General features: G+C 37.5%; 1 protein-coding gene across 1 annotated transcript in view; it reads right to left on the minus strand.

Moving 5' to 3' along the window:
- IL23R (interleukin 23 receptor) overlaps positions 1-13,128 on the minus strand; it is a 65,947-nt gene extending 52,819 nt beyond the window's left edge. Inside the window, exon 1 of the mRNA XM_082421426.1 lies at positions 2,866-13,128. Coding sequence (XP_082277552.1) covers positions 2,866-2,935 — 70 coding nt within the window. The 5' untranslated portion in view covers positions 2,936-13,128. The remainder of the gene's footprint in view (positions 1-2,865) is intronic.
- Positions 13,129-25,648: the final 12,520 nt, after the last annotated feature.

The following is a 25,648-nucleotide window of genomic DNA, read 5'->3' on the forward strand; positions in this document are numbered from 1 at the left end:
CATTTAAAAATTTTTTTCGATTAATTGAATAATTTCCATTGGAAAAGAGTTTTAGGACTCAGAGTATCATTTGTTTAGTTTATCAAAGTGTGTTTTTACCATGTTCTATTGATGTTCGGCAGCATGACACAAGACTAGAGTCAGCTTTCAGCCTTTAAGTTTCCCTAGCTGTCTAAAGAGCAAATATGATTAGCTCTCCTATTTTAAAGGTGAGGACTGAGACATTGTGAGTCTACCTGATTTTTCAAAGGTAACATTAGGAATAAGAATTGGCACTGCAGAATCCAAACCCCATTCACCAGCTACTCAATCAATCTTTCATTCTTTGATAAAGGTTACTTTTAACAGAAAACTATGAGTTTAATGAGTAAAATCATACTCTTACTAATTGCCAAAATTTATTGCTTCACAACCACTTAAAATTCATCATTTTTAAGTTGAAAAGCAAGTTTCAAAACAACATATTTAATGGAGGCTCAATGTTAAAAATAACTCAATGAATGAATTAAAGAGAAATACATGAAGATATTAACAATGATAATCTCTGTGTTTTAGAGTAATTTTTTATTTTTAATTGTATATTTTGTGTTTTAAAAATTATATAATAACATATTATTTTTATAACCAAAAGACAATAATTTAAAGTCATTTTCATAAACTTGAATGACAATGCAATGCAATATCAATTAAATTAAATTCACATCAAGGAAAATTTATTGTAGGCTTTTTCTGGAAATACCTGTATCAGAGTATCTTAAAACCTTATCAAAATAGTGATAATTAAAGGTCAGTATTTGATTTTTTAAAGTTCTTATCTTTGGGGGCTTCCCTGGTGGTGCAGTGGTTAAGAATCCGCCTGCCAATGCAGGGGACACGGGTTCAAGGCATGGTCCAGGAAGATCCCACATGCCACGGAGCAACTAAGCCCGTGCGCCACAACTACTGAGCCTGTGCTCTAGAGCCCGAGAGCCACAACTACTGAAGCCCGCACACCTAGAGCCCGTGCTCCGCAACAAGAGAAGCCACCGAAGTGAGAAGCCCGTGCACCGCAATGAAGAGTAGCCCCCGCTCGCCGCAACCAGAGAAAGCCCACATGCAGCAATGAAGACCCAACGCAGCCAAAAATAAATAAATAAATAAAATAAATTTATTAAAAAAAAAAAAAGTTCTTATCTTTGGAATTCAAAGCTTAAAGAATTAACTTTTTTATAATATAAACGTAATTGAATATGGCCATTTATGTAATGAACATTTACATATAAGTTATAAATATTTAAATGTTGAAGTAATGGTAAAAATAATTCCATCATTATCAATAGGGAATTGAAGGCAAAGACATGAAAAGAAGTTTTAAGAAAGCATCTGACTGCTTTAAATAAGTTCAACAATTCAAGTTCAGACAAACTGCATCTTGAGCACCTTAAAAAATATGTGAATACCTTCATGAAACCATTGCAAGTAGTGTTTGAGAATACACAGAAAATATCAAAAATGTCAGAAGACTTCAGATTTGGACAAATATTCTCCTGGTTTTCAAAAGTGGAATAAAGAAGAACCCCAGAAACACTGGACCACTGAGCTTCACAACATTCAAGAATGAATTAGTAAGTTGATAATTTTTCAGTACATAGAAAAAAATCAGTAATCGTCAGGAATCAACATGGATTATATAAGAATAAGTCATATGAAAAATTGTCAATTTCTCTTTTTAATATGTTAAAATAAGTCATATAAAACATTAATTTCTTCTTTTTTTAGATTGGTCAGAGGAATGCTAAACATAGTATATTTTTTATTCAGCAAAGCTGTTAAAAAGGGGTAAAATATTGTTCTAGTAGAAAACGTGGAAAAGATAGTCTGGATGATATTAAAAATATTCATAGCAGATTGAACAATAATATATAAAATAATTTTTAATGGACAGCTGGTAGGTCTCTATTGCCACATGACACGGGCTTGTCTTATTTCTCTATGCTTTATATTAATCACTTGGATATATAAACAGAAGACCTACTTATCATTTGCATATTTCCAGAAGCTGGAAAAAGTAGCTGGTGTCTTATTTTTACTAAATCTTCTTGGATAGCTGTTGGTCTGACTCTGGAAGTGTCCAATATCCTGCTGGAAGGATTCTAGTTCTCGAGGTGGGACTACTTCTATATCTCTAATATAATGTGTCCCAACCTACAGAAGACAGTTTTGCTTTTGTCACTATTCTGAGTAACTTGCATGATTTGCAAAGCTTCCTTCAAGGTCTAGAACCCTGCCTTGGTGTTGCTTATCTCCTAGTAAATGAATCCCTGTCACCTGCCCAGGATGCTATGCAGAAACTCTCAAATGCTGATGGCTGCCCTGCCTGAACTTCTGATGATCTCCCTCCTGGACTCCTAAAATCTGTGTATGCCTTTGTCATAATGCCAGATGTTTGTGTGAATTACAAAATAGGAATAATAATAGCACATAATACTACTGCACAAAGGAATACAAGGCTTAGCACAGCACCTGACACGCGGTAACCGTCAATAAATGGTTTGTGGAATTGAATTAAGTTGAAATGTTTGATGAGTTATCGTATAAGTTAAATTTGTTCAAAGATAGAATATGCCAACTCAAAATAATAAGCTCTTTCGTGGAAATGTTGGTATAAGAATTAGACGTCTGTCTGTTAGGATGCTTGATAAATGAATACTGCATTAGGAGGCAGGTTGGACTTTATTTCATTCCACATGATTTTATGTGCATATAATTTTTTTGAATATAATAAGTTTTTATTCTTCAGAGATCCTAGCATAATGCCATGAACATAATAAACACTCAATATTTTATTTGAATAAAAAATAGCAATAGGTACTCAAAATACTGTACCTCCATGACACCAATTGAAGAAGATGTAAAGAGCTATTGCCACGTCCCATTGAATTGTGACCTGATTCATGCCTGAAAGCAGGAAAAAGCTCTTTGTCGCCCTCTAGAAAAAATATGAAAAATGTTTAAATTGTAATATTTTAATAAAATAACAATAAAATACTAAAAGGATAACATTTTTTCTAACAGTTGTTTTTGATGAGAATCTTTAATTAGGAAGAAAAAAAGGAAGGAAAGAAGGAAGGAAGGGGGAGGTGAAGGAAACAGGGCAAAGACGAGTTACTGGAGTGTGAGGAGGTATATAATACAGGTAGAGGAGTAAAGCAAAAGTATGGAATGTTATACCCTCCAAAAATCACTATGAATTACCTTAGTAGGACATTTTGACCCTTGATAAAATATAATCCCTCCTAATCTTGTCTCTCTCATCAGAAATCTCTTTCTGCTCTAACTCCTGGTGCTCAGTTCTTTTCCTGACCAGGTTTACATGCCTATCAAGCTCCAGAAATATTAGTCTTTGATAAGTAAAACTCAGGAAAAGCCAAAAATGTCAGAACTTCCAGAAAAAACAAGCACTCAAAATGAAGAAAGAGAAAGTGAGACAAAGGCTTATGTGCTATCACCAGTTAAATCTACAGAAAGCCCTTTTATCTGTAGAGAGTTCAAAAGAAATACCTTATAGAAATTCCAAACAATATTGCCATTAGTTTACAACTGGAGTTACATTATTCAGTTAATCAGTTACCTACATTATTGAATAAATTATTCAATAATCAACATTATTCAGTTATTTTTATCTCTACTAAAATCTGAGCCTTTCATATAAAACAACAAAACACATGACTCATCAAATAGCACAAGATATCTGATAACACTTCTAAAAACTGGGGTCCCCGTGACTTCTGAATATAAGGATCCCTTTCATAATTTGTTAACAATAATAGGTCTTCACTTTATAAATAATAGGCAAAACAAGCCCTAAAATATTCCTAGTTAGGAGTTAACTACTCACTTAATAGAATATATGCAATAATATTATTCAAAGTGATGTGATAGACAATATTACAGATTCAACTTCCATCAGTAACCACTGTATGAAATACCACAAGAACTTATAAGAGAAGACAACTTGGCCCATGTATTTCCAAAAGAAAATATAGCTGTTTTTGAGTATTTAGATGATCATTGTCTCTTTACCTTTCAACCTGTTTGAAGCACATAATTCCACTTCAGAGCCAGGCTGTCTCCTGTGTCACATCTTCTTTCCTCACTGCCTGCCTGTCAACGATCACTTCAGGTTTTCAGTGATGAGGCAAATGGAAATGTCAGCAAAGCGCCGACCTACATTTCAGATTCTCAAAGAGGAACTCAAACCGTCCAATTCAAAATGACTGGCTCTTATGTCACTATTTGGGAAAACCCAGATAACTGAAAGTGAACTGCTTTATCAGTGCTTTTTTTCCCTCATCTTAATTTAAAATAATCTGTCTCATCCAAGAAGTAGAACACATATATATGCTTTATCTATCAAAATCTTTGACACCAAAGATATGATGCTTAGTTTTCATTTGCAACCAACATTGATATCCATTATAAACCCATTTCTTAAGAAAAGAAAGTTTAAATGCTACTGTTGACCATTCATTTATTTAACAAGCATTTTTGAGCATCTAATATGTGCCAGGTATTGTTCAGGGTATTAAAGATATAGTGGTGATTAATCACAGAACATCTGCTTTATTGTATTGTTTACATGATAAAATTACAGATTAGTGGCTTTGAACTATTGTTCATGGTTTAGCAGGATCTTACGACCAAATAAAAAATTATCAAATTATTTGGTTGGTTTATAGGAAGCATCACCAGGAGACTTCTGCGACACACCTTTTCTTGCCTCCTTATTTGTTCTACATGAATATCTTTTCACTCTATGTACTCGTTTATATTGTAAATGACAATTAATTTATTCATTTCCTCCACAGTGAATTCCTTGAAGTTAGAAACTCCATACTGTCTTTTTAATTTTTATATCTTTAGTACCTAGCACATTAGAATACTCTGGGGGAATATTTAAAACATTCCTATGCTCAAATTTATTGTACCCAATGAAATCAGAATTTCTGTGAGTGGATGTTTGTACATCGATATTTTTAAAAAGCCTCTCCTGGTAGTTATAAGGAACAGCCAGGGCTGAGGACCACTGGAATACAGGAATAAGAGTGTCTTTGACTATCAACTGGGTTTTAATCACCAGTAACAATTTTCTAAACTGTGAAGGAGAGGGTATGGGAGAACATTTCACATACCAAGAACAGAAGGTACAAGTAAATTGTTTGGGACTGGCAGGTTGTTTCTCCAGGTTGAAGGGAAAAGGATTTGAGCTGGAAAATTAGGTCAGTGGCAGAATGTAATGGACTTTGTATTTCTGTGTATTCCTGTCCGTCCTCCCATTCACCGAGGTGCACATCGCCACCTGGCCGTTGCTTGTCAGGCTACACAGCTGAAAAAAAACCAAAACAACAACAAAAAAAACCCAACTTCCTTTATCAGAAAGTGTCAGAGATAGCAAAGATTGTTAGGCAGAGAAATACATAACCAAGTTGGATTTTTAGAAAGATAATTGTAATTCCTGTGTGGAGAATTGAATGAGGGTGAGAGTCCAGTTAGGAGGCTATGGAAAACCAAAGTCTGATGAAGGCCTAAGGCAAAGCAAAGGCAGTGAGAACTGAGAGGAGGAAACACACCTGAGAGCTCTGTGGAGGCCGATTCAACAGCTGTGCAGTGAACAACCGGTGTGTGGGGCTAAAAATTTGGGAGCTTAAGGATTGACTCTGTGGCTACTTTTGCTGACTCAGCAGATAACAGCATTAACTGAGCACACAAAAGGAGGAGTGAGGGTGGGGAAGTAATGAATTTGGTTCTGATCATGGTGATTTGGAGGAGCTTACAGCATGTTCAGAGAAGACTGTCTGGTAGGATGTTGGAGACATGGGTAAACTTGAGAGAGAAGTTTGAGCTGAAGATCTAAATGTAGAAGATTTCAGCATGTCCATAGTATTAAAAGTAAGATTAGAATAAGAGAACTCAAAGAGAACATCCAGGGAGCTAAGGGAAGGGAGTAGGTGGCCAGAACCAAAAATCTTGACCAAAGGACAGAAGAAGAGATATGAGAAGAAGTGTGTGACTAGTGTCAAATTGTCACAGATTAAATATGATAGGAACTAACAGGTAGTGTTGCATTTGACAAAAGTCTGTCTTCCCTGAGAATAGTTTCAGAAAAGAAATGGAGGCAGAAGGGAGATTGAAATGAATTAGAATAGAAAATAAAGGAGAGGACATCATCTAATCTTTCAGGAATTTAGACAGTGGAGATGAGATTGATGGACAGCTCAGTGCAAATCAGGATTCATTTATTTGTTTTAATGGGGGCTGGTGGTACTTCTTAACCATCTTTTCGAAGATATTTGCCATGCATATCTCTTTTTTGGTGAACAGTCTGTTCAAATCTTTTGTCCATTTTTATTGGTTTATTATGTTTCTTATTACTGAGTTTTGAGAGTTCTGTATGTGGTTTGGAAACTAGTTCTTTATCAGACATACGTTTCACAAATATTTTGTCCTAGTCAGTACCTTATCTTTTCATTTTCTTACCAACATCTTTTGAAAGAAGTTTTTAATTTTGATTAAGTCCAATTCATTAATTATTTTAGTGATTCTTTCTTTTGTTTCTTTGTCCTGTGAGTCTCTGCTTACAATTTTATCGATGGATCAATACGTAATATTGCTTTATGTGTGTTTCTGTTTAAAGACAGTTTATATTGTTGACTCATTAACATTGAACTTAGGGCCAACAGCCCTATAATTCATATCTGAACAAAGCTTACGTAACACGGGTGTTCTTTGTAGTGTACATTGCAGACTTCTTACACTTAAGAGCACTAGACAATACTACAGGACTATACTTGGGGGCCATGTTAAACCGCAAAATCACCAAAAAAAAAAGCACAGAATGTGAAAAATGTAGCACTAAATAGACTTGAGAAAGAACACTTGATTACAGTATCATGCCGAAACAAGTTTCTCAGCTGGGAACTTGCACATTGTGTGACTCAAATCTTTCGCCACTCTGTAAATCTCAGCAAATGACTGACAAAGTGCGGCAAATGTTGACTTTGGGGTTACAAATAAATTTTAGTTAGTAAAAAAATTCACAAATACAGAATTGGAATGATGAGGATCAACTATATAAAATCTTGTATGTAAATGGTTTGACTTCACTTGCTAATCAGAAAGCGTCAAAACCCATTGTCTTGGCTTTCTTTCCACAGACAGGGTTGCCATCTGGGTACCCTGGGACAGTCCAATTTAAACTTGTCCCAAGGTAATTACACATAACACTCCATTTTACTTTCAAAATTATTCCATTTTGGAAGATATCTTGTCACCATCTTACAAGCCTGCAAGTAATAAACCTTGTTTATTTTCTAAAAGTCACACAATTTCAAGTTTTTCTCTAGCATTTGGTAAAAGTTTGGAATGGTTGTTGGCTGAGGGGATGAAAAGGGTGATTGAGTGTAAAATGCATGATCTTGAAAATATATCATATTAAATTAGTAAGTATATTTTGAGTTAACACATCACAGGGTAAATACATTTAATGCAACATTTAGCTTTTTTCCAACTTAAAAAAAAAATCCACTTTAGGGAACTTCAGAACAGAAGAAAACAGCTAGAACTGTAGTCCTTATGCAATTGTGCTTTTCTATAAATTTACCTGCCTATTGTGGATTGAAAATATCTCCAGTTTCCCTGTCCGGTGGCAACATTGTCATAAACCAACTGACTACTAGAAGGAACTCCTTGAAGTGGATTGGTTAGGATCTTCCAGTTTAAGAAGTATAGCTGGACCAAGACCTGGAATGTTAAACTGTTGCCTAGCAACATTGGTATAGCATTGGGGAGGAGACCTAGAGGGATCTATCTTGCCTCAGAACTCAGATGCCCTATATGGGTGGGAATGAGAAGAACAAGGAGTGGACTGTTGATCCCTGAAATGGGAATTTAGTGACTCCCTGACTCTGAATAGAGGTGGAAAACCTACCACCTCTATATAGGGAGATGATATGGCAGCCCCAGCATTTTTAAATGGGCCTGGCTTAGGGCAGATAATCTGGTTAGAGAGGAGGACTAGGGAACTCTTGAATTTGTGCTTGCATAGCAGGTACACTATTTCTACTTTGATTACTGCGTTTCTTTGAAGTGGCTTTAGTAGGGGAGAATGTCTGAATATTATCATGTGTAAAGCTCCTAAGCCATCCCTTTGAAGGTACCACTAAATATGCAAATCCCATTAAGTAGACCTGATTTGGGAGGCATAAAGTTTTGTGCCATAGTAATCTAGCAATTCTGTATGGAAAAAGGAAATCAATATTATGGAAGGGTGGGGAGACTGATGGGTGTTTGGATGAATTGTTTTTTGAAGGAGAGAAGGTGACAACGGCTACCCATAGAGGCCAGAGGAAGTCCCCTAATATATGGATATGCTCAGGGCAGACATTTGTACATATCTGCACAATTCTTGGTAGCTAGGATACAGTGGTACAGCCCAGTCTCTCTCTACACCGTGTAAAACAGGTGTCCCCATTTGAGAGGGCTTGCTGTACTACAATGACTAAAGTGTGCCTGGATCCCTCCTCACTCCCTGCCAGGGGCAAGACATGTATCCACTCTCCTCCTTGGGCAGTCACAAATCGAACCAAGATGACAGAAGAGGGCCTTTAGAAACTGCAGCACAAAGATAAGACAGAGGGCTTCTTTTTCCTTAGGCAAATAACAGCAGTTATGCTTTGAAACAATTCCCCAATTCATAGTGGAATAATAGTCTAATTGTTTAATAGACGTTTGGCTAGGAAAGTGGCTTCCTCCTCCCAATTTCTTCTTTAAACATTCAAAAGAGAGGCAACTGCATGGGTGGGCCCCCCAAAATTTAGGATGAGAGAAGAAAAGCCCACTCTGACTGTGGATGGACTCATGCAGGGGCAGTGAGCCACTCCTCAGGTCTATTTAAGGTGGTTTCTGTATATACTGCAATAAGGGGCTTGAGCCTGGAGTAAAGAACCATTTTGCACTCTTCAATATACTGATGTTTGCATGTGCAATTGAAGACTTATTTGGATAATTGACTGTGTCACCCTGCCCTTCTGTTGTTACAGGCCAAATAAAGGGGCCTTAAGTGCCTTCTGTGCACCAGCATAGACTGGCTAAGTGTTGTGACTACAGAAGAGGATGTTAGTGGCTTTCAAGGACCCTGAAGTAGGAAAGAAGATTGTATTTAAAAATTACAATAAAAAAATAAAATGCTAATAGAAAGATATGAAAACAGTTAGGGGATCAGAGAGGAATATACAGGAGCCTCAGGTTCACACTTTTGCAAGCTTCAGCCCTGAATGCCAACTCCTGTAGGGCAAAGTTTACCTGATCTGGGTCAGTGACTCAGGCTTGGTTTCTTACCTGTTCCCTCCAGTTTGATCGCACTCTTGTGACTCTGAACTAGATTTTATGGTATCAAATAACTGGTTTCTCTTCAGATCGTGTAAATCTTTTGCCTTTTTATGGTACCAGCATTCCTCTTTCAACTGCCTGTACTTCTACCCCATCATCCTCCAATGGGTGTGTACCACACCATATCACTTTGCTTCACCAACAGTGCCCAGCTCACTGTCTGGGCCTGCTCTACTTTTCAAAACTCACAACTGAGTAATTAAGAAAAGTACAATTTCAGTTCCACAGTCTTAAGAATGTAACAGACAGTATTATTCATTTCAGAAAACTTTTTGTCAAAAATGTTGAACTTATTTTTGTAACTTCATGGCCTTGAGGTTATAATTTTCTTGACGATACTTTTACCTGGAAAAACTCATTCTTCTAATATGCCAGATAAAAGAGGTGTCACTTTATTAATTTTCTCAACTACTGAATTAATAATCCCATTGTTCATAAAGAGTTATGTAGACACTTTGAAGAGAAATAAATACCATAAATCTTTTGACTCATCCAAAGGACCCTACATGTACCCTACATGCATCTGCTCAATATTTCTCAGTATCAAATGCCTTATGGCTCATTCAGCTCTATCAGAGGAGTGGGTGCTACTGGCTGAATCATCACCATTTCCTGTGAGGTGTGCATTAAAGGTCAACTTTATCTTATTTCCTGTGAGCTTCTTAGAGACTTAAGAATGCTCAGAAGTGGAGGTGAACTCAAAACCTTCAGTGTACAACTGTAGCTCTTGGAGACTTCATGCATACTCCTAAGGAGATCAGTTTCCAGATTTCCAGCTTCCTAATGTGCACTTTCCTACATTTGATTTCTCTGAGAATGAGCCTGGGTTCGCAGTAGTCATTCTTTCGCTTCTTAAAGGATGGTATCCCTCCATCCCAAATCTCAGTGTTGTGCATGACCCTGGGTATAATTAGCTCCAGGGTACCAAACAAACAGAGAAATGGAGATACTGGTTTCAGGGAGAACTCTTCTGATTACTAATCAAGGCGTGTTAAACTCATAAGGCTTCTAATCTTTTCCTGCATTGTATACATTTTTTAGAAAAGTGAAGCTTACTAAAATACTTGTATTTCAGCCCATGTTGATGTACTCTGAATTTTAGCCAATTTGGGGATATTTGGGCTCATTTTGGAATAGTCTGAATGCTGAGCATCAGAAGTAATATGGGGGACTTATGGTTATCCTCTTAAATGTAAATGAGATTTTTGATGGACTGTCATATTTTTTCTAGACACATTGGATAAAATTCATGTGTAACTACCTTATCAACAAAGTACAGCAAATCTGAAAGAAATCAAGTAAAATTTTAAAGGTTTTGTTATCAAACTATATCATGGCATATTTGGCCCTATTACAGCCTTGTCTCACTTATTTCATCTTATAAAACATTCAATAATTTCTATTTAAAAGGAAGTAAACTTTTTTAGACTTATGTTTAATATTTTAGACATTAATTTAAAAATATGCAATAGGATACCTAATTTTTAAAGTTTATTTTAAGGGTGTTTAAGGAAAACATTTGGAAGACCACTGGCTCACCTATACTAGCCAAACAAAATCTGTATGTGGAAAAAATACACCAAAATATTAATAGTGGTTTCTTTGGATTATGGAATTATGGTTACTTTTTCTTCCTTTTGCTTTTCTATAACTTCCTATTTTTTAGGATGAGTATATTGTATATGATGATTTAAAAACATTTAAAAAATACTAAACACATTAAGGATGGGAAGTCTTTAAAGGGAGGGATATAAAGAGGAGATTACTTCCTAGTCGATTCTAAAATATGAGGCAGCTGGAGGGAATTATTGATATGTCTACTGATGTACACATTTATTTATGCAAGTTCAACTCTAAGTGGAGGGGGGGAAGAGTTTTTATCCCATTAAATTCTCCTTCATTCTTCTACCATCTTCTTTAAAAGAGACCTTAAGTCTTTAGTGACTCAAAGAAAAGAAGGCCATACCAGAAATGCAATAATAATACATATTTTTTAAATTGAGGTATAATTGACAAATAAAATTGTATTCAGTATATATTTAAAATGTACAATGTGATGATTTGGTATATGTATACATATGTTAAATGATTACCACAATCAAGATAATCAGTGCATTCATCACCTCACATAGTTACTCTTTTTCTTTCTTTCTCTCTTTTTTTTTTTTTTTTTTTGTGAGAACACTTCAGATCTACTCTCTTAGCAAGTATACGATATGGTATTATGAACTATATTCACCATGCTGTATGTTAGATCCTCAGAACTTATTCATCTTATAAATAAAGTTTGCACCCCTGGATCAACATCTCCCTATTTCCCCCACCCCACAGCCTCTGGGAACTACCATTCTACTCTCTGTTTCTATGAGTTGCACTTTTTATTTTTTTTAGATTCCTCATATAAGTGATACCAAATAGTATTTGTCTTTCTCTGTCTTGTGTATTTCATTTTGTGTCCTCCAAATTCATCCATGTTGTTGCAAATGGCAGGATTCCTTTCTTTCTCGTGGCTGAATAATATTCCATTGTATATATACATCACATCTTTTTATCCATTCATCTTAGACACTTAGGTTGTTTCCATAGCTTGGTTATTGCGTATATTGTGTATAAAGGCAATGAACATGGGTGTGCAGATATCTCTTTGGACACTGATTTCAGTTCCTTCAGATATATACCCAGGAGTGGGATTGTTGGATCGTATGGTAGTTCAATTTTTAATTTTTTAAGGAACCTCTATACTATCTCCAATAATGGCTGTACCATTTTACATTCCCACCGACAGTGTAGAAGTGTTCGCTTTTCTCCACATCTTCCCCAACATTTGTTATCTCTTGTCTTTTTGATAAAAAAGTCATTCTAACAAGTGTGAGGTAATATCTCACTGTAGTTTTTATGTGAATTTCCCTCATGATTAGTGATGTTGAGCACCTTCTCTCTTACCAGTTGGCCATTTGTGTATCTTTTTTGGAAAAATGTCTATTCAGTTCCTCTGCCCATTTTTTAATCAGATTGTTTTTCTGCTATTGAGTTGTATGTTCCTTATATATTTTATTTTATTTTATTTTATTTTATTAATTAATTTTTTAAAAAAATGTTTGGCTGTGTTGGGTCTTCGTTTCTGTGCAAGGGCTTTCTCTAGTTGCGGCGAGCGGGGGCCACTCTTCATCGCGGTGCGCGGGCCTCTCACTATCACGGCCTCTCGTTGCGGAGCACAGGCTCCAGACGCGCAGGCTCAGTAGTTGTGGCTCACGGGCCCAGTTGCTCCACGGCATGTGGGATCTTCCCAGACCAGGGCTTGAACCCACGTCCCCTGCACTGGCAGGCAGATTCTCAACCACTGCACCACCAGGGAAGCCCTCCTTATATATTTTAGATATTAACCCCTTATCAGATATATAGTTTGCAATTATTTTCTCTCATTCTATAGGTTGCCTTTCCTTTGTGTTGATTGTTTTCTTTGCTGTGCAGAAGCTTTTCAGTTTGATGTAGTCCCACTTGCTTATTTTTGTTTTTGTTGTCTGGGCTTTTTGTGTCATATCCAAAAAAATCATTGCCAAGACCAGTGTCAGGGAGCTTTTTCTCTGTGTTTTCTTCCAGGAGTTTTATGGGTTCAGGTCTTACATTTAAGTCTTTAATTAATTTCAAGTTAATTTTTTTGAATGATGTAAGATAGGGGTCTAATTTCATTCTTTTGCATGTGGAAATAACTGTATATATCACAAAGCTAAAGAATCTTAAAGCTAAAGTACGTCTTAACCTAAAGGATGATCAAATTCAACCTGTTGACCTTTTGGCAACAAATATTTTGACCTTTAAAAAACTAGCTGACTCATTTGCCCAATGTAATTTAGGGATTTAATTTCAGTCAAATGATGGGAAATGATTGAAATATGAACCTCCAGCATAAAGTAGGTGGATTAGAGTAAACATGGGCTTACTTGGACAAAAGAGGGGATCTAGTTTTAACTCAGGGGTTTGGGTGAGGGACCACTTAATTCCACAAATATTTACTGAGTGCCAATTATGTGTAAGACACTTGAAAGAGTAATTTGGGAAATGCAAATTTGATTAGGAGACTGTCTTTTTCTTCAGAAAGATTACAACAGAAAAATAGAAAGTAACACAAGTAAAGTGTGATAAGAGACACAGAAAGACAGAAATACTTTATGGAAGTTCAAGTTAAAGAAAGTGATTCTCCACTGGGAACATCGTAGATGCTCCACAGAGGACATGACATTTCAGATAGCCCCTGAACTATGGGTAGGATGGGATTTGACAGGTAGAAGGTATAATATGGCCAAGGGCCCCGGTATGAGAAAGCTCAGGAGTATGTTTCACTGGTGGGTGTTTGTGTCCTCAAACCACTGTTATTATCGTCTATATTTCTTTCATTTTTTTTCTCCCAAAGTGGAGAAGCAGAGATTGCACAAGAAATTATGGGTTTGAATCCATTAAGAAAATATGTATATATTCACACATACTTCCCATCTTCATGGCAGCATTATTCACAATAGCCGTGAGGTGAAAGCAATCTAAATGTCCACTGATGGATGAATGGATAAAGAAAATGTGGTATATACATATAATGGAATATTATGCATCCCTAAAGAGAAGGAAATTCTGTCATATGTTATGATGTGGATGAACTTTGAGGGCATTATGCTAAGTGAAATAAGCTGGTCACAAAAAGACCTATAGCCCATAATTCCACATATATGAAGTATCTAAAGTAATTAAACTCAAAGAAACAGAAAGTAGAATGGTAGTTTTCAGGGGAAGGAAGGATGTGAAAAAGAGGAATTGTTGGTCAGTGGATATAGAGTTTCAGTTTTACAAGACAAAAAAGTTCTAGAGATCTGTTGCACAACAGTGTGCATATAGTATGCACTACTGTACTGCATACTTAAAAATGGTTAAGATGGTAAACTTTACATAATATGGTTTCACCACAATTTTTTAAAAAAGGAAGAGAAAAAATGTGTATGGGTCAATACTCATTCAATTGCAAGAGACTAAACTCAGCCAAAATAGCTTAGTCAAACTAAGGAGAAATTTATTGGTTCAGAGAACCTAAGACAGGTTAAGGATGCAGTGAGGCCTTAATAACTGCAACCAGGGACTCTAACGAGCCCCTAGGTGTCGCTCTTCACCTCCTGACTCATCTTTCTCACTGCAGATCTGCTTTCTCCACAGGGCGGCCAAAATGGCTGAGGATAACTCCTAGGTTTTATACCTTAGACTTTCTGCCACAGGAAGAGCGCCCCCATGTTCTCCCTCCAAGTTCAAAACATTGAGAAGAGCTCTAAGTAGCCCAGTCTGCCTCTGGACCAGCTGTTGACAGCATCTTGTACGAAGATTACAAAGGGTCAGGTTTGTAAGAAGAACTTGGTAAGTTCTGTGAGAACCATGTGACTGGGAGTGGGGTGTGGTGGGAGGTAGTTAGTTAGCTATTACCACTTTAGTGCTGTCTAACAAAGCACCCCAAACTCGTTGTTTAAAACAACTATCATTTATTTCTACAGATCTGCACATTGGCTGAGGCAGCTCTGCTTTAGGCTGTGGTGACTAGGGTGGCTGTATTCTACACACTGGTCATCTACCTCTTGGAGCAAGCGAGGTAGTCATGGCACATGGGAGGCCTCTGAAGTTTAGGCTCTGAACCATCCTGACACTGCCACTCCCACTCACATGCTACTGATCAATGCCAGCCACATGGCTAAACTCTAAGTCAAGGGGCAGAGAAACACTTTCTGCCCACAGTGAAGCTATAGTCAGAGTGGGATACAGGGGAGGGAGAAGGATGGGGCTAAATCATTTAATCTACCACAAGGTGTGAATGTGAGAAACAGCTTCCAGAGGAAATTTGGATGTTGGGCAAACAAGACAATAGGAGTCCTGTATAGTATTATTACATAGATACAAATACAGTAATATCAAGTAGTAGGTTTTATCAATCCCCAAATGCTAAAGTAGAGAGCATTGGAAGAGAATCAGTTATCCCTTACAATGTTATGAGCAGTATACTAGGAATTTTATAGCTATTATCTCAAAGGAGAAGCAATAAAAGCTATCATTAACCTGAAGCAGTGTCATTTTGCACATAAACTCTCTTAAGTTGCAAAGAAAGTGTCCTTGAGGATTCCAAGTGAATAATCTCTTTTCCAGTTGGTGCTTCTTTAAGAGTAGGTCATGCCTATTAAACTTTCTAATCTTTATGTCTGTGAAACAAATGCACCAGCATGGAATAATGGGAAAGAGAAATATTCTGGAGCCAGAGAAACCTAAGTTTAAATTCAAGTTCGGCCACTTACTTGTTGAATAACCTTAGACAAGTCACAAGCCCATTTTACCATTAGTTTTCTTCTCTGTAAAATATGGGTAATAATACATACCATATAGGATTTGGGGGAGAATTGAATGAAATCACATCTATAAATGTATATCACAGTGTCTGGCACATAATTATGCAATAAATGTTAGTTTCTTGGTATGGTGATAACAAATGGAATAAGGCAAGAGTCCTATCTTGAGTTCAATGCTGTGTTCCTTTCCACACTAAAATCGAATATTATTACAGAATGGAAAAAGTCTCAAATAAAATGGAGCACAAGTTTACACAGGAGAAAAAAAGTAAAACATTGAAGTCATTGGCACTATACTTGAAACCAAAATTCGACTGAAAAACAAAAAAGCAGTTGTTTGTTTTGTCAGCTATTTCTGTCAGGAGAATCTTCTGGTAACCTAACTGTGAGAGTTTTGCTTCACCTCTCAGTCAGTAGTGGAGCACATGTAGCTTCTTGTTAAACTGTTAGAGTACAGTGGTCTAAACACTGAGGAGCTTAACACAACTTTCACTAACCACAATTTACAGGTGTGATTCAATTTTTTTAACATAGGAGAGATGTTAACTTTATCGTCAGTAGCTAACCAACTTTCTCTTTCAGGATATTTCTTCCATGTGCCTCCTTTTCTTCACAGTATTGGGAAATCAAAGTGTTCACACTTGTAAATACATTGTAAAAAGGCAATTTATAGTATAAATTAGGTTGTCAATTTTCTACTTTCCTGTTTGACAGAGTATATCTTGGAAGATTAATTTAATTAATTTGTCTTCTTTAGATACCTTTATACTTTACGCATTTCACAAGTGGTCCTTGCTGCAGCCTTGTTTACAAGAACCTTTATATTTTGCTGAGATTTCCTTCTTAGTTTAATACTAATTAGCTGTTAAATAAAAGAATGATTTAATGTTATCATTAAACATTTGTACATGTTTTATGCTATAAACCAACAAAAAACTTCATTAATCCAGAGCATAGTATTATTCAATAGTAAAGAATTCTCAGAGTTTCATTACTTCATATTGTATCGTGTATCTTTTCTTTTCTGGATGGCAAAATTATAGAGAATTTTTTTTTAAAAAAACCAAATTTTCAAATTGGAGTTGCAAGAGAAAATGGGAAAGCTGAGTAACTTTTAAGATTGTCATTTTACTCCAATGAAGCATACATTTTTCCCTAAATTTTTCCCATTACAAAAAACTCTGAAAATCTAATTTTCATTTCTTAAACAATTTGTTAAGCTCATCAGATTGTGGCAACCACAAATTATATACCATAGCACATTGATTTCTTATTAGGTAACTCTTTAAATATACTTCAACTTCAGCTCTTTTTACTTTAAGTCATTTTCCCATTATGAATATAAGGCAGATAAATTAAAAACAGGAAAAAATATTTTTATCATTTTGGTGTGCTTGTATTTGCAATAGTCAGAATTTTTTAAACTGTAACTGCTAGAAATCCAACTTAAACTACTTAAGTAAAAAAATGGGAATTAATGGGAAAAGCATGCGGCCCATTATAGAATTGATGGAATTTCTGTGGGGAGCAGGTAACTTCAGGTATCTCAGGGAGAGAAACTTCCGACTTGACATAACTAGGACTTAACTCTCTTTCATACCATTCGTCTCTCATCTGCTTAATTCTTCTAGGCTTTATTTTCTTAAAATATTTTCCACATAGAAGCCTAGGACTACAACTTTCTTATTTTGTGCCTCAAGAAAGAAGGAGTCTTTTCCTGAAAAAAATCTCAGAGAAGGACTCTGCCCTGTCTTGGGACCTGTACTTATCCTTTAGAATAATCCCTTTTCCTAGAGAGATGGGGTACTATGATTGACCAGAACAAGGTCATGTTCTCATCCCTGTAGGCCAGGTGGAGTGATGTACTGTAGTTGACAGTCCAACCAAAACTAATTGGAGGGACTTCCCTGGCGGCACAGCGGTTAAGAATCCACCTGCTGATGCAGAGGACACGGGTTCGAGCCCTGATCCAGGAAGATCCCACATGCCGCGGAGCAACGAAGCCCGTGCACCACAACTACTGAGCCTGCGCTGTAGAGCCTGTGCTCCGCAACAAGAGAAGCCACAACAATGAGAAGCCCGTGCACCGCAACAAAGAGTAGCTCCCGCTCACCACAACTAGAGAAAGCCCACGCACAGCAACGAAGACCCAACACAGCCAACAATTAATTAATTAATTAATTTTAAAAATTAATTGGAAAGGGGGAAGGGCAGTTTCCCCAAGGAGAAGGGTAGTTTTTAGCAAATGAAAGTGGGAAGAGGAGAGGTATTCTGCACTTAAACATATGAATGAATAAATATCTCCAGTCGTAATTCTACTGGAATCTGAGCATGTTGAGCCTCTTGGTTTCAGTCTTCTCTGGTTATGTCTGAAGGTCTGGTGGGGTTCACACCCTAGGATCTGTATACATGAAGGACCTTGGTGCCTTGCTGGAGAAATTTTAATCCAAGGGAAGGGAATGTCACGGCACAGAAGTATGGCTTAAGGACAGTGGGCCAGGATAAAGGAGGAGAAATGATTATGAATGTGGCACTATTTCTGTCTATCACTCAGATTATTTAGTGGCCCATCCCCGACGGATTCATGCCTGAGTCCTAGAGTGAAAGGGACGCAATAAAAATGTGATCAGATCTGAAGGGCTTTTTCACAATGATCTCTGTGGGATAATGAAGTGCAAGAGGTTAGCAGTATTCATGACAACAACTTCTGTAGTGACCTGAGACTGCACCCCAGTGTAGACATCTGCACTCTCAACATCAAGTGCCGGCAATGTTAGCATAGACATTGGCAGGCACTGGTAACTGTGGCAAACACTTAGAAGGCAGCAGAATTGTCATTTTTGTCATTACACACGTAGGAGACGTGGTCACATGAAGCCAGAATAGGAGAGAAGGAGATGACTGGGATAAACTGAAAGGTTCTTCTGTCCTACATGATGTTGACTGGAGTTGCAGTTGTCTGTGGCTCAACTAGTCTGGAACATCCAAGATGGCTCATTCACATGGCTAGCAGCTTGTGCTGGCTGCCATCTGGGAAATCAGCTGGGACTGCTGACCAGAGTGCCTCAGTTTTCCTCCCTATGTCATTGCCGTGGTTTGGACTAACCACAGCACACTGGTTGGTTTCCAAAAGGGAATATCCCAATCAGAAAAATTGGAACCTGCAGATATTTAAAGCCCAACCTTAGAAGTTGCACTATATCCATTCTTCCACGTTCTATTGATTAAAACTAATTACAGAGCCAGTTCAGACTCAATGTGGGAATTGTTCACATAAGGGTGTGAATACTGGGAGACATGGTTCACTGGGGGCCATCCTTGCAAACTAGCTACCACAGCAAGAGAATGCAATTTTGCGACTATTTTAGTGATCTTGTATTGTCTGCAGTTTATCTAGGAAACACATTATAGCTAAAAATATTATTCATTCATTCATGTAGTTATTAATTCATTCAGCAAATATTTAATTATCCAATAGTGCCAGACACTGTGCATGCATGGTAGTGAAGATATTAACATGAATATGACAGTTAGTGAAATGAACACAGATATAGGAAAAAAGAGCTACAATGCAATGGCATAAGGGCTAGAAGAGAGGGAGGCCATGGGAGCACAGAAAAGAGATGGAATAAAGTGTCAGGGAAGATTTCTTCCTGAAAGGCAACAACTAAGTTGAATTTCAAAAGATGCATAGGAGAGGCATTCCCAAAAGGAGCAGCATGTTAGAAAGCAGAATAAGGGGTATTTGGGGACCTGAATGAAATGAACATGAGGTTGAGGAGAGTGGCCTGTGAGGTGGGTGTTATCAAGCTTGTCAAGGATCTTGCGGCCCTTGCTGAGAAGACTGGCTGTTATCTGCTGGGGAATGGGAAGCTGTTTAAAAATGTTAAGTAAGAACAGGACATTAATATAATATTATTTTAGAAGGGTGACTCTAGCTGCACAGTGGAGTATGGATTGGAGATGGTTGAGGATGGAGGCAGGAAGATGAGTTATTTAGAAGGATTTAGGAGCTGTCCCAATTAGAGAAATAATGAGGACTTAAGAGAGGAAGAAGAATTAAGGAGGAATGAAAAGATTTGGTAATTGATCTATCTGATGTGGATAGTGATGGAGAAGGAGGAATTTATTGGCACGTCGCTTGTATCAGTCAGGATAGGCTAGCATACACAGTGATAACAACAAACTGAAATCTCCGGAACTTACCACAAAGGTATTTTTCCTTAACCATATGGCGTCTCCTCCAGCTTGTAACTATGCCATCTGGAATTCATGGCTTCTAAGGTTGCCACAACTGAGGGAAAAAGGGATTGAGGGGAATACAATTTCTTTAAGTGCCTTGGCCTGGAAGAGACACACATCACTTCCATTCCCATTTCATTGGCCAGAACTAGATAGATGATCCCAACCTAGTTGCAAGGGAGGTGAGAAAATGTTCAGACACATGGATATTTGGTGCTGCTCCTGTTAAGTGTGGGTTAGCAGTATGGACTCTGAAAACACCAAGTTTACATCTCAGTTCCTCTACTTACTAGCCATGTACATGTAGGCAAGTCTGTTTCCTCATTTGTAAAATGGCTTTAACAATAGTACTTACCTCATAGGCTTGTTTTGAGCATTAAATAAGGTAATGCATATAAAAGACTCAGAACTCAATTAATAATTTTAATTATTATTATTATTCACATTAAAATGACTCCAATATTTCATTCTCAGTGACCAAGTGAAAGGGCAAAAGGGTGCAGGATGGAACAAATTTAGGCAGGGATATAAATTAACAAGTAGACATGTTGAATTTGCAGTGCTTGTGGGACCTCCAGTGGAAATGTTTAACAGGCCATCACAAAATGAATGGAGCTTCAGAGAGAAATGGGGCTGGAAAGATAAACCTAGGTCATAAACCTATGGTCATAGTTATCAGCTTTTATGATGATTTTTTTGTCAGCATTTTGATAAGAAAGACAACTCCTCTCTTACTGAAAGAAAAATCTTCCTCTTTCTGTAAGGAATGCCAATGTAAGGAGACAAATCAGGCCTCAGTAGCAGCAAAAAGTAAAGAGATATACAAAGTAAGAAAGTGGTTTAAGCATTCATTCAATAGTTTCACTGCATTATAATAGTAATTTCATGACTGTTATAATAATATAAAAACGGGCAGGGGCTGGGGGAGAAGGGACACATTGGAGAAAGAATTTTTCTGAAAAACCTACAATATAGTAAGAGTAGCTTAATCTCCAACTGGAAAATGACACATTTTGGGGAAATTGTTTTGCAGCCATTATCATGAGATATTTAGTGTCCTTTCAAGTCATTACTACTATTTTTTTAGTTTCAATCATCTAAACTTTTGTATACTGCCATCAAGTGGTAGAAGGGTGTGTGAAATAAGAGAATATTGTTTTTCTCTTCATTTTATTCTTTGAACCTACTTCTGAAACTGCATTTTATTCTACTAAAGTTACACACACACACACACACACACACACACACACACACGCAGTTATTTACTGGACTCTGTTGATGTCCTACTTGAATCCCCTCAATTCACTCTTTTTTTAAATTTTTTATTTATTTATTTACTTATTTCTGGCTGCGTTGGGTCTTCGTTGCTGTGTGCGGCCTTTCTCTAGTTGCGGCGAGCAGGGGCTGCTCTTCCTTGCAGAGCATAGGCTCTAGGCGCATGGGCTTTGGTAGTTGTGGTGCATGGGCTTCTGATTGCGGTGGTTTTTCTTGTTGCGGAGCATGGGCTCTAGGCACATGGGCTTCAGTAGTTGTGGCTCGCGGGCTCTAGAACGCAGGCTCAGTAGTTGTGGCTCACAGGCTTAGTTGCTTCGCGGCATGTGGGATCTTCCTGGACCAGGGCTTGAACCTGTGTCCCCTGCATTGGCAGGCGGATTCTTAACCACTGCGCCAGCAGGGAAGCCCCTCAATTCACTCTTGATGTCACTTGCAGCTTCCAGAAGAATTGCTTTATATGCCAAGAGCATCTCACCTCAAGCATCTGTGTCTTTCTGCCTAGAGACTTTCTCTGGCCTCAGGAGTGAGCTCAGCCCATTTGTGGGGCAGGGTCGAAGTGCCAGGAATATAATGGCTCAGAATAACCATCAATCAGTGAAGGATGAGTGTTATGGATAAACCCTAGCTTCCTCACCCATCGTAGGGACAATTATGTCGTCGGTTCTACATCAATTCCATCAGCTCTCAGAATTACCCAGGGAAACTGAGCCCCAGTTGCCCACAGCAGTAACCCATTCATTAAAGCATTGACTTTTCTTCTTTCCTTTCCTTGTTTCACTTCATCACACTTCGTGGGATCGCCTCCTAAATAAAGTCCTTATACCAAATCCTTGTTTTCGCTTGGTCTGCTTTTGGGAGAACCCAAGTAAGACAACAATTCACCTTTAATTTTACTTTTAAAGCAAAAATCCTTCCCAGCACTATATCCTAAGTCATGCTATTCATTGCCAAACAATCTAAAGATTGTTTATCTATTAATCTGTAAAATTTGTCTTGTGTCACAAATAGGATATTCACTCTGCTTAGGTTTTGCCTTTGAAGCACATGTATAGCCTTTGATTTTGTTTTGCTGTGAGGTGGAGTAGAAAGCTCCTGGCTTTGGAAAAAAAAAAAAATTTACCTCTTTCTACCTAAGTGGCTTTGTCAAAGTACTTAACGTGTCCAAGTGTCAGTTTTCTCATCTATGAAATGGGGATAATAATACCTACCTCTTAAGCCTGTGGGGAGGACTAAGTGAGGTTATGCCCTGAATACAGGGTCCAATTAAAAGTGGTTCATTCTTTTTTTTAATGTATTTTATTTTTATTTTGTTTCTTTATTTATCTGGCTGTGTTGGGTCTTAGTTGCGGCACGCAGGATCTTCGTTGCGGTATGTGGGATCTTTGGTTGCGGTGTGTGGACTCTTCATTGTGGTGCACAGGCTCTCTAGTTGTGGCACGTGGGCTCCAGAGCGTGTGGGCTCAATAGTTGCAGCACATGGGCTTCTCTCTAGTTGTGGCGCACGGGCTCCAGAGTACCCGGGATCAGTAGTTGCGGCGCACAGGCTTGTCTCTAGTTATAGCGCGCAGGCTCTAGAGCATGCAGGCTTAGTTGCCCCGTGGCATGTGTGACCTTAGTTCCCTGACCAGGGATCAAACCCGAGTCTCCTGCATTGCAAGGCGGATTCTTAACCACTGGACGACCAGGGAAGTCCCAAAAGTTGTTCATTCTTAATATTGACATTTGCAGCGACATGGATGGACATATCACGTGAAGCAAGTCAGACAGAGAAAGACAAATGTTATATGATATCACTTATATGTGGAATCTAAAAAATAATACAAATGAATTTATTTACAAAACAGAAACCGACTCACAGACATAGAAAACAAACTTATGGTTACCAGAGGGGAAAGGGAAGGGGAGATAAATTAGGAGTTTGGGATTAACAGGTACACACTACTATATATAAAATAGATAAACAACAAGGACCTACTGTATAACACATGGAACTATATTCAATTGTTTGTAATAAACTATAATGGAAAATAATCTCAAAAAATATATATATATATATAACTGAAAAAAAGTGGTTCATTTTTTAATGAAATAAATAGATAAAACATCTAGCAAAATACCTCGCACATGTGTCTTAGTTCCTTTCTCCTTAACTTCTTTCCCTTAAAGTATTACCTTCTTTCTCTAAATAGTACCAAAAAGAAGAAAATAACAAAAGAGCTATCTAGGGCATATTCTTATTTGTACCATAAAACCGTCATGATTATTTTTCCTTATTTAGACAGAAATTATTTATTTGCTCTTTAATACTCTTCCCTCCTATTCAGTTTATTCTTATTTCTCTCTCTGTCCTTTTTATCTTTCTCCTACCTTCCCTGCCTCAGTTTAACTTTGCCTGGTTTGTCACTGGTCTACTAGGACTATAATAATAATATTTTTCCTATTTAGTTTTAGGGTATTTTTGAACAGTTTAAAGTAATAAGACAGATTTCCTAGAATTTTCCTAAAAGTGACAGAATCCCTTGCAAAATATTCCTAATAAAACATATATTTAAAAATCACAGCCTAGGGTTCATGTCCCTGTCCAGGCACTATGGATGTGTGTTTGGGACTTCCAGTGCAGGGATGCGGGTTCAATCCCTGGTCGGGGAACTAAGATCCCACATGCTGTGGGACAACCAGGCCCACGTGCTGCAGCTACAGAGTCCATGTGCTCTGGAGCCTGCACGCCACAAACAGAGAGAAGCCCGAGCGCTGCAATGAAAGATCCCGCGTGCTGCAACTAAGACTCGACCCAGCCAAAAAAATAAAATAAATAAATAATTTTTTATTTTTTCAAGAAAGTAAAATAAAAATAAAAATCACGTTAAACTGGTTTTCTATCACAGTTGTAGAAAAGTTGAAAAACTGATTTTGGAATTATAAGATTCCCAGCACTAAGTTCATCTAAGCAGGAATTCTGAGTTCAACTCAGCATAAGAGATTGTATTAATTCAGTTGAGTGTACCCTCACTAGCTTTGAACAATAAAAATGTTTACATCTGATGTTATAAGTCATAGGAGCAACTAATCTATTATTTCCACTCTGGGATACAATCTATATTTAGGAGTCTTGATGTCAGAGTTAAAGTGTCTTGACCATTTCAGATTTTTCCTGCCTTAGGATCAAAGCAGATTGCTGTATTGTATTTGTAAAACATCTTTGAGAGCAGGCCAATTGGAGGGGCTCCAGCTCTTATTCACACAAAAGTGTCTTGACCCCTCCCTCAGGTAAAAGTGCCATAGCCTGGAACAGACAATAGAAGCATTTTAAAGGGGATTGCTATCAAATTATCAGCAATTTTCCTCTTGTCTACACTCAGCTTTTTTTTTTTTTAAATGTATTTATTTATTTATTTGGCTGCATTGAGTCTTCGTTACTGCACGCGAGCTTTTTCTAGTTGTGGTAAGCGGGGGCTAATCTTCATTGCGGTGCACAGGCCTCTCATTGCGGTGGGTTCTCGCTGCATAGCACTGGTTCTAGGCGCGCAGGCTTCAGTAGTTGTGGCATGCAGCCTCAGTAGTTGTGGCTCGCAGGCTCTAGAGCACAGGCTCAGTAGTTGTGGTGCATGGGCTTAGTTGCTCCGCGGCATGTGGGATCTTCCCTGACCAGGGCTCGAACCCATGTCCCCTGCATTGGCAGGCAGATTCTTTACCACTGCGCCACCAGGGAAGTCCTACACTCAGCTTTTCTATTTTTCATTGGTTTATCCCTTACTTTTGAAATCATTAAATTATTATTTTTTAAATCTTTAGCTTTATGTACTTTTATTCAAACTTTTTTGAATGCCAAATGGAAAGACATTTCAAACTTTTTTTCAAAGAGGCTCTTGCCTTTTCACATTTCACAAGAAGAAAAAAAGTTGGGGGCCATATTGAAGTATTTTAATAACTTGGATGCAAATATAATACATATTCATATGTAGTCTCTACTACGCATTAGTCTTCTGTGCATTTAGAAAATGGAAAAGAGTACAAAGTAGCAAAAAAAATTCCAAGGAATAGTTTTACCACCCTAAGATAACCATCTTTTAAGAACGTTTTATTGCAGATCTTTTCTGTGAACATAGACCCATACTTTGTTAAAAAAATAATAATAATTCTAAATGTAAATATGTAAAGTCCTATAATCTGATTTTTTTTTCAACTAACACAACCTCATGAACAGTTTCCTATATCATTAAGTATTCCTTTACATCACTTTCAATAGCTGCATCATATGTAACATCCTATGGCTGGACAAAAGCTTGACAAGAAAATCTGAAAATAGTAGTAAAGATTATAGGCTTTGGAAACAGATATAA

Source organism: Balaenoptera physalus (assembly GCF_965194825.1).
Source record: "Balaenoptera physalus genome assembly, chromosome: 1".
Lineage (NCBI taxonomy): Eukaryota > Metazoa > Chordata > Mammalia > Artiodactyla > Balaenopteridae > Balaenoptera > Balaenoptera physalus.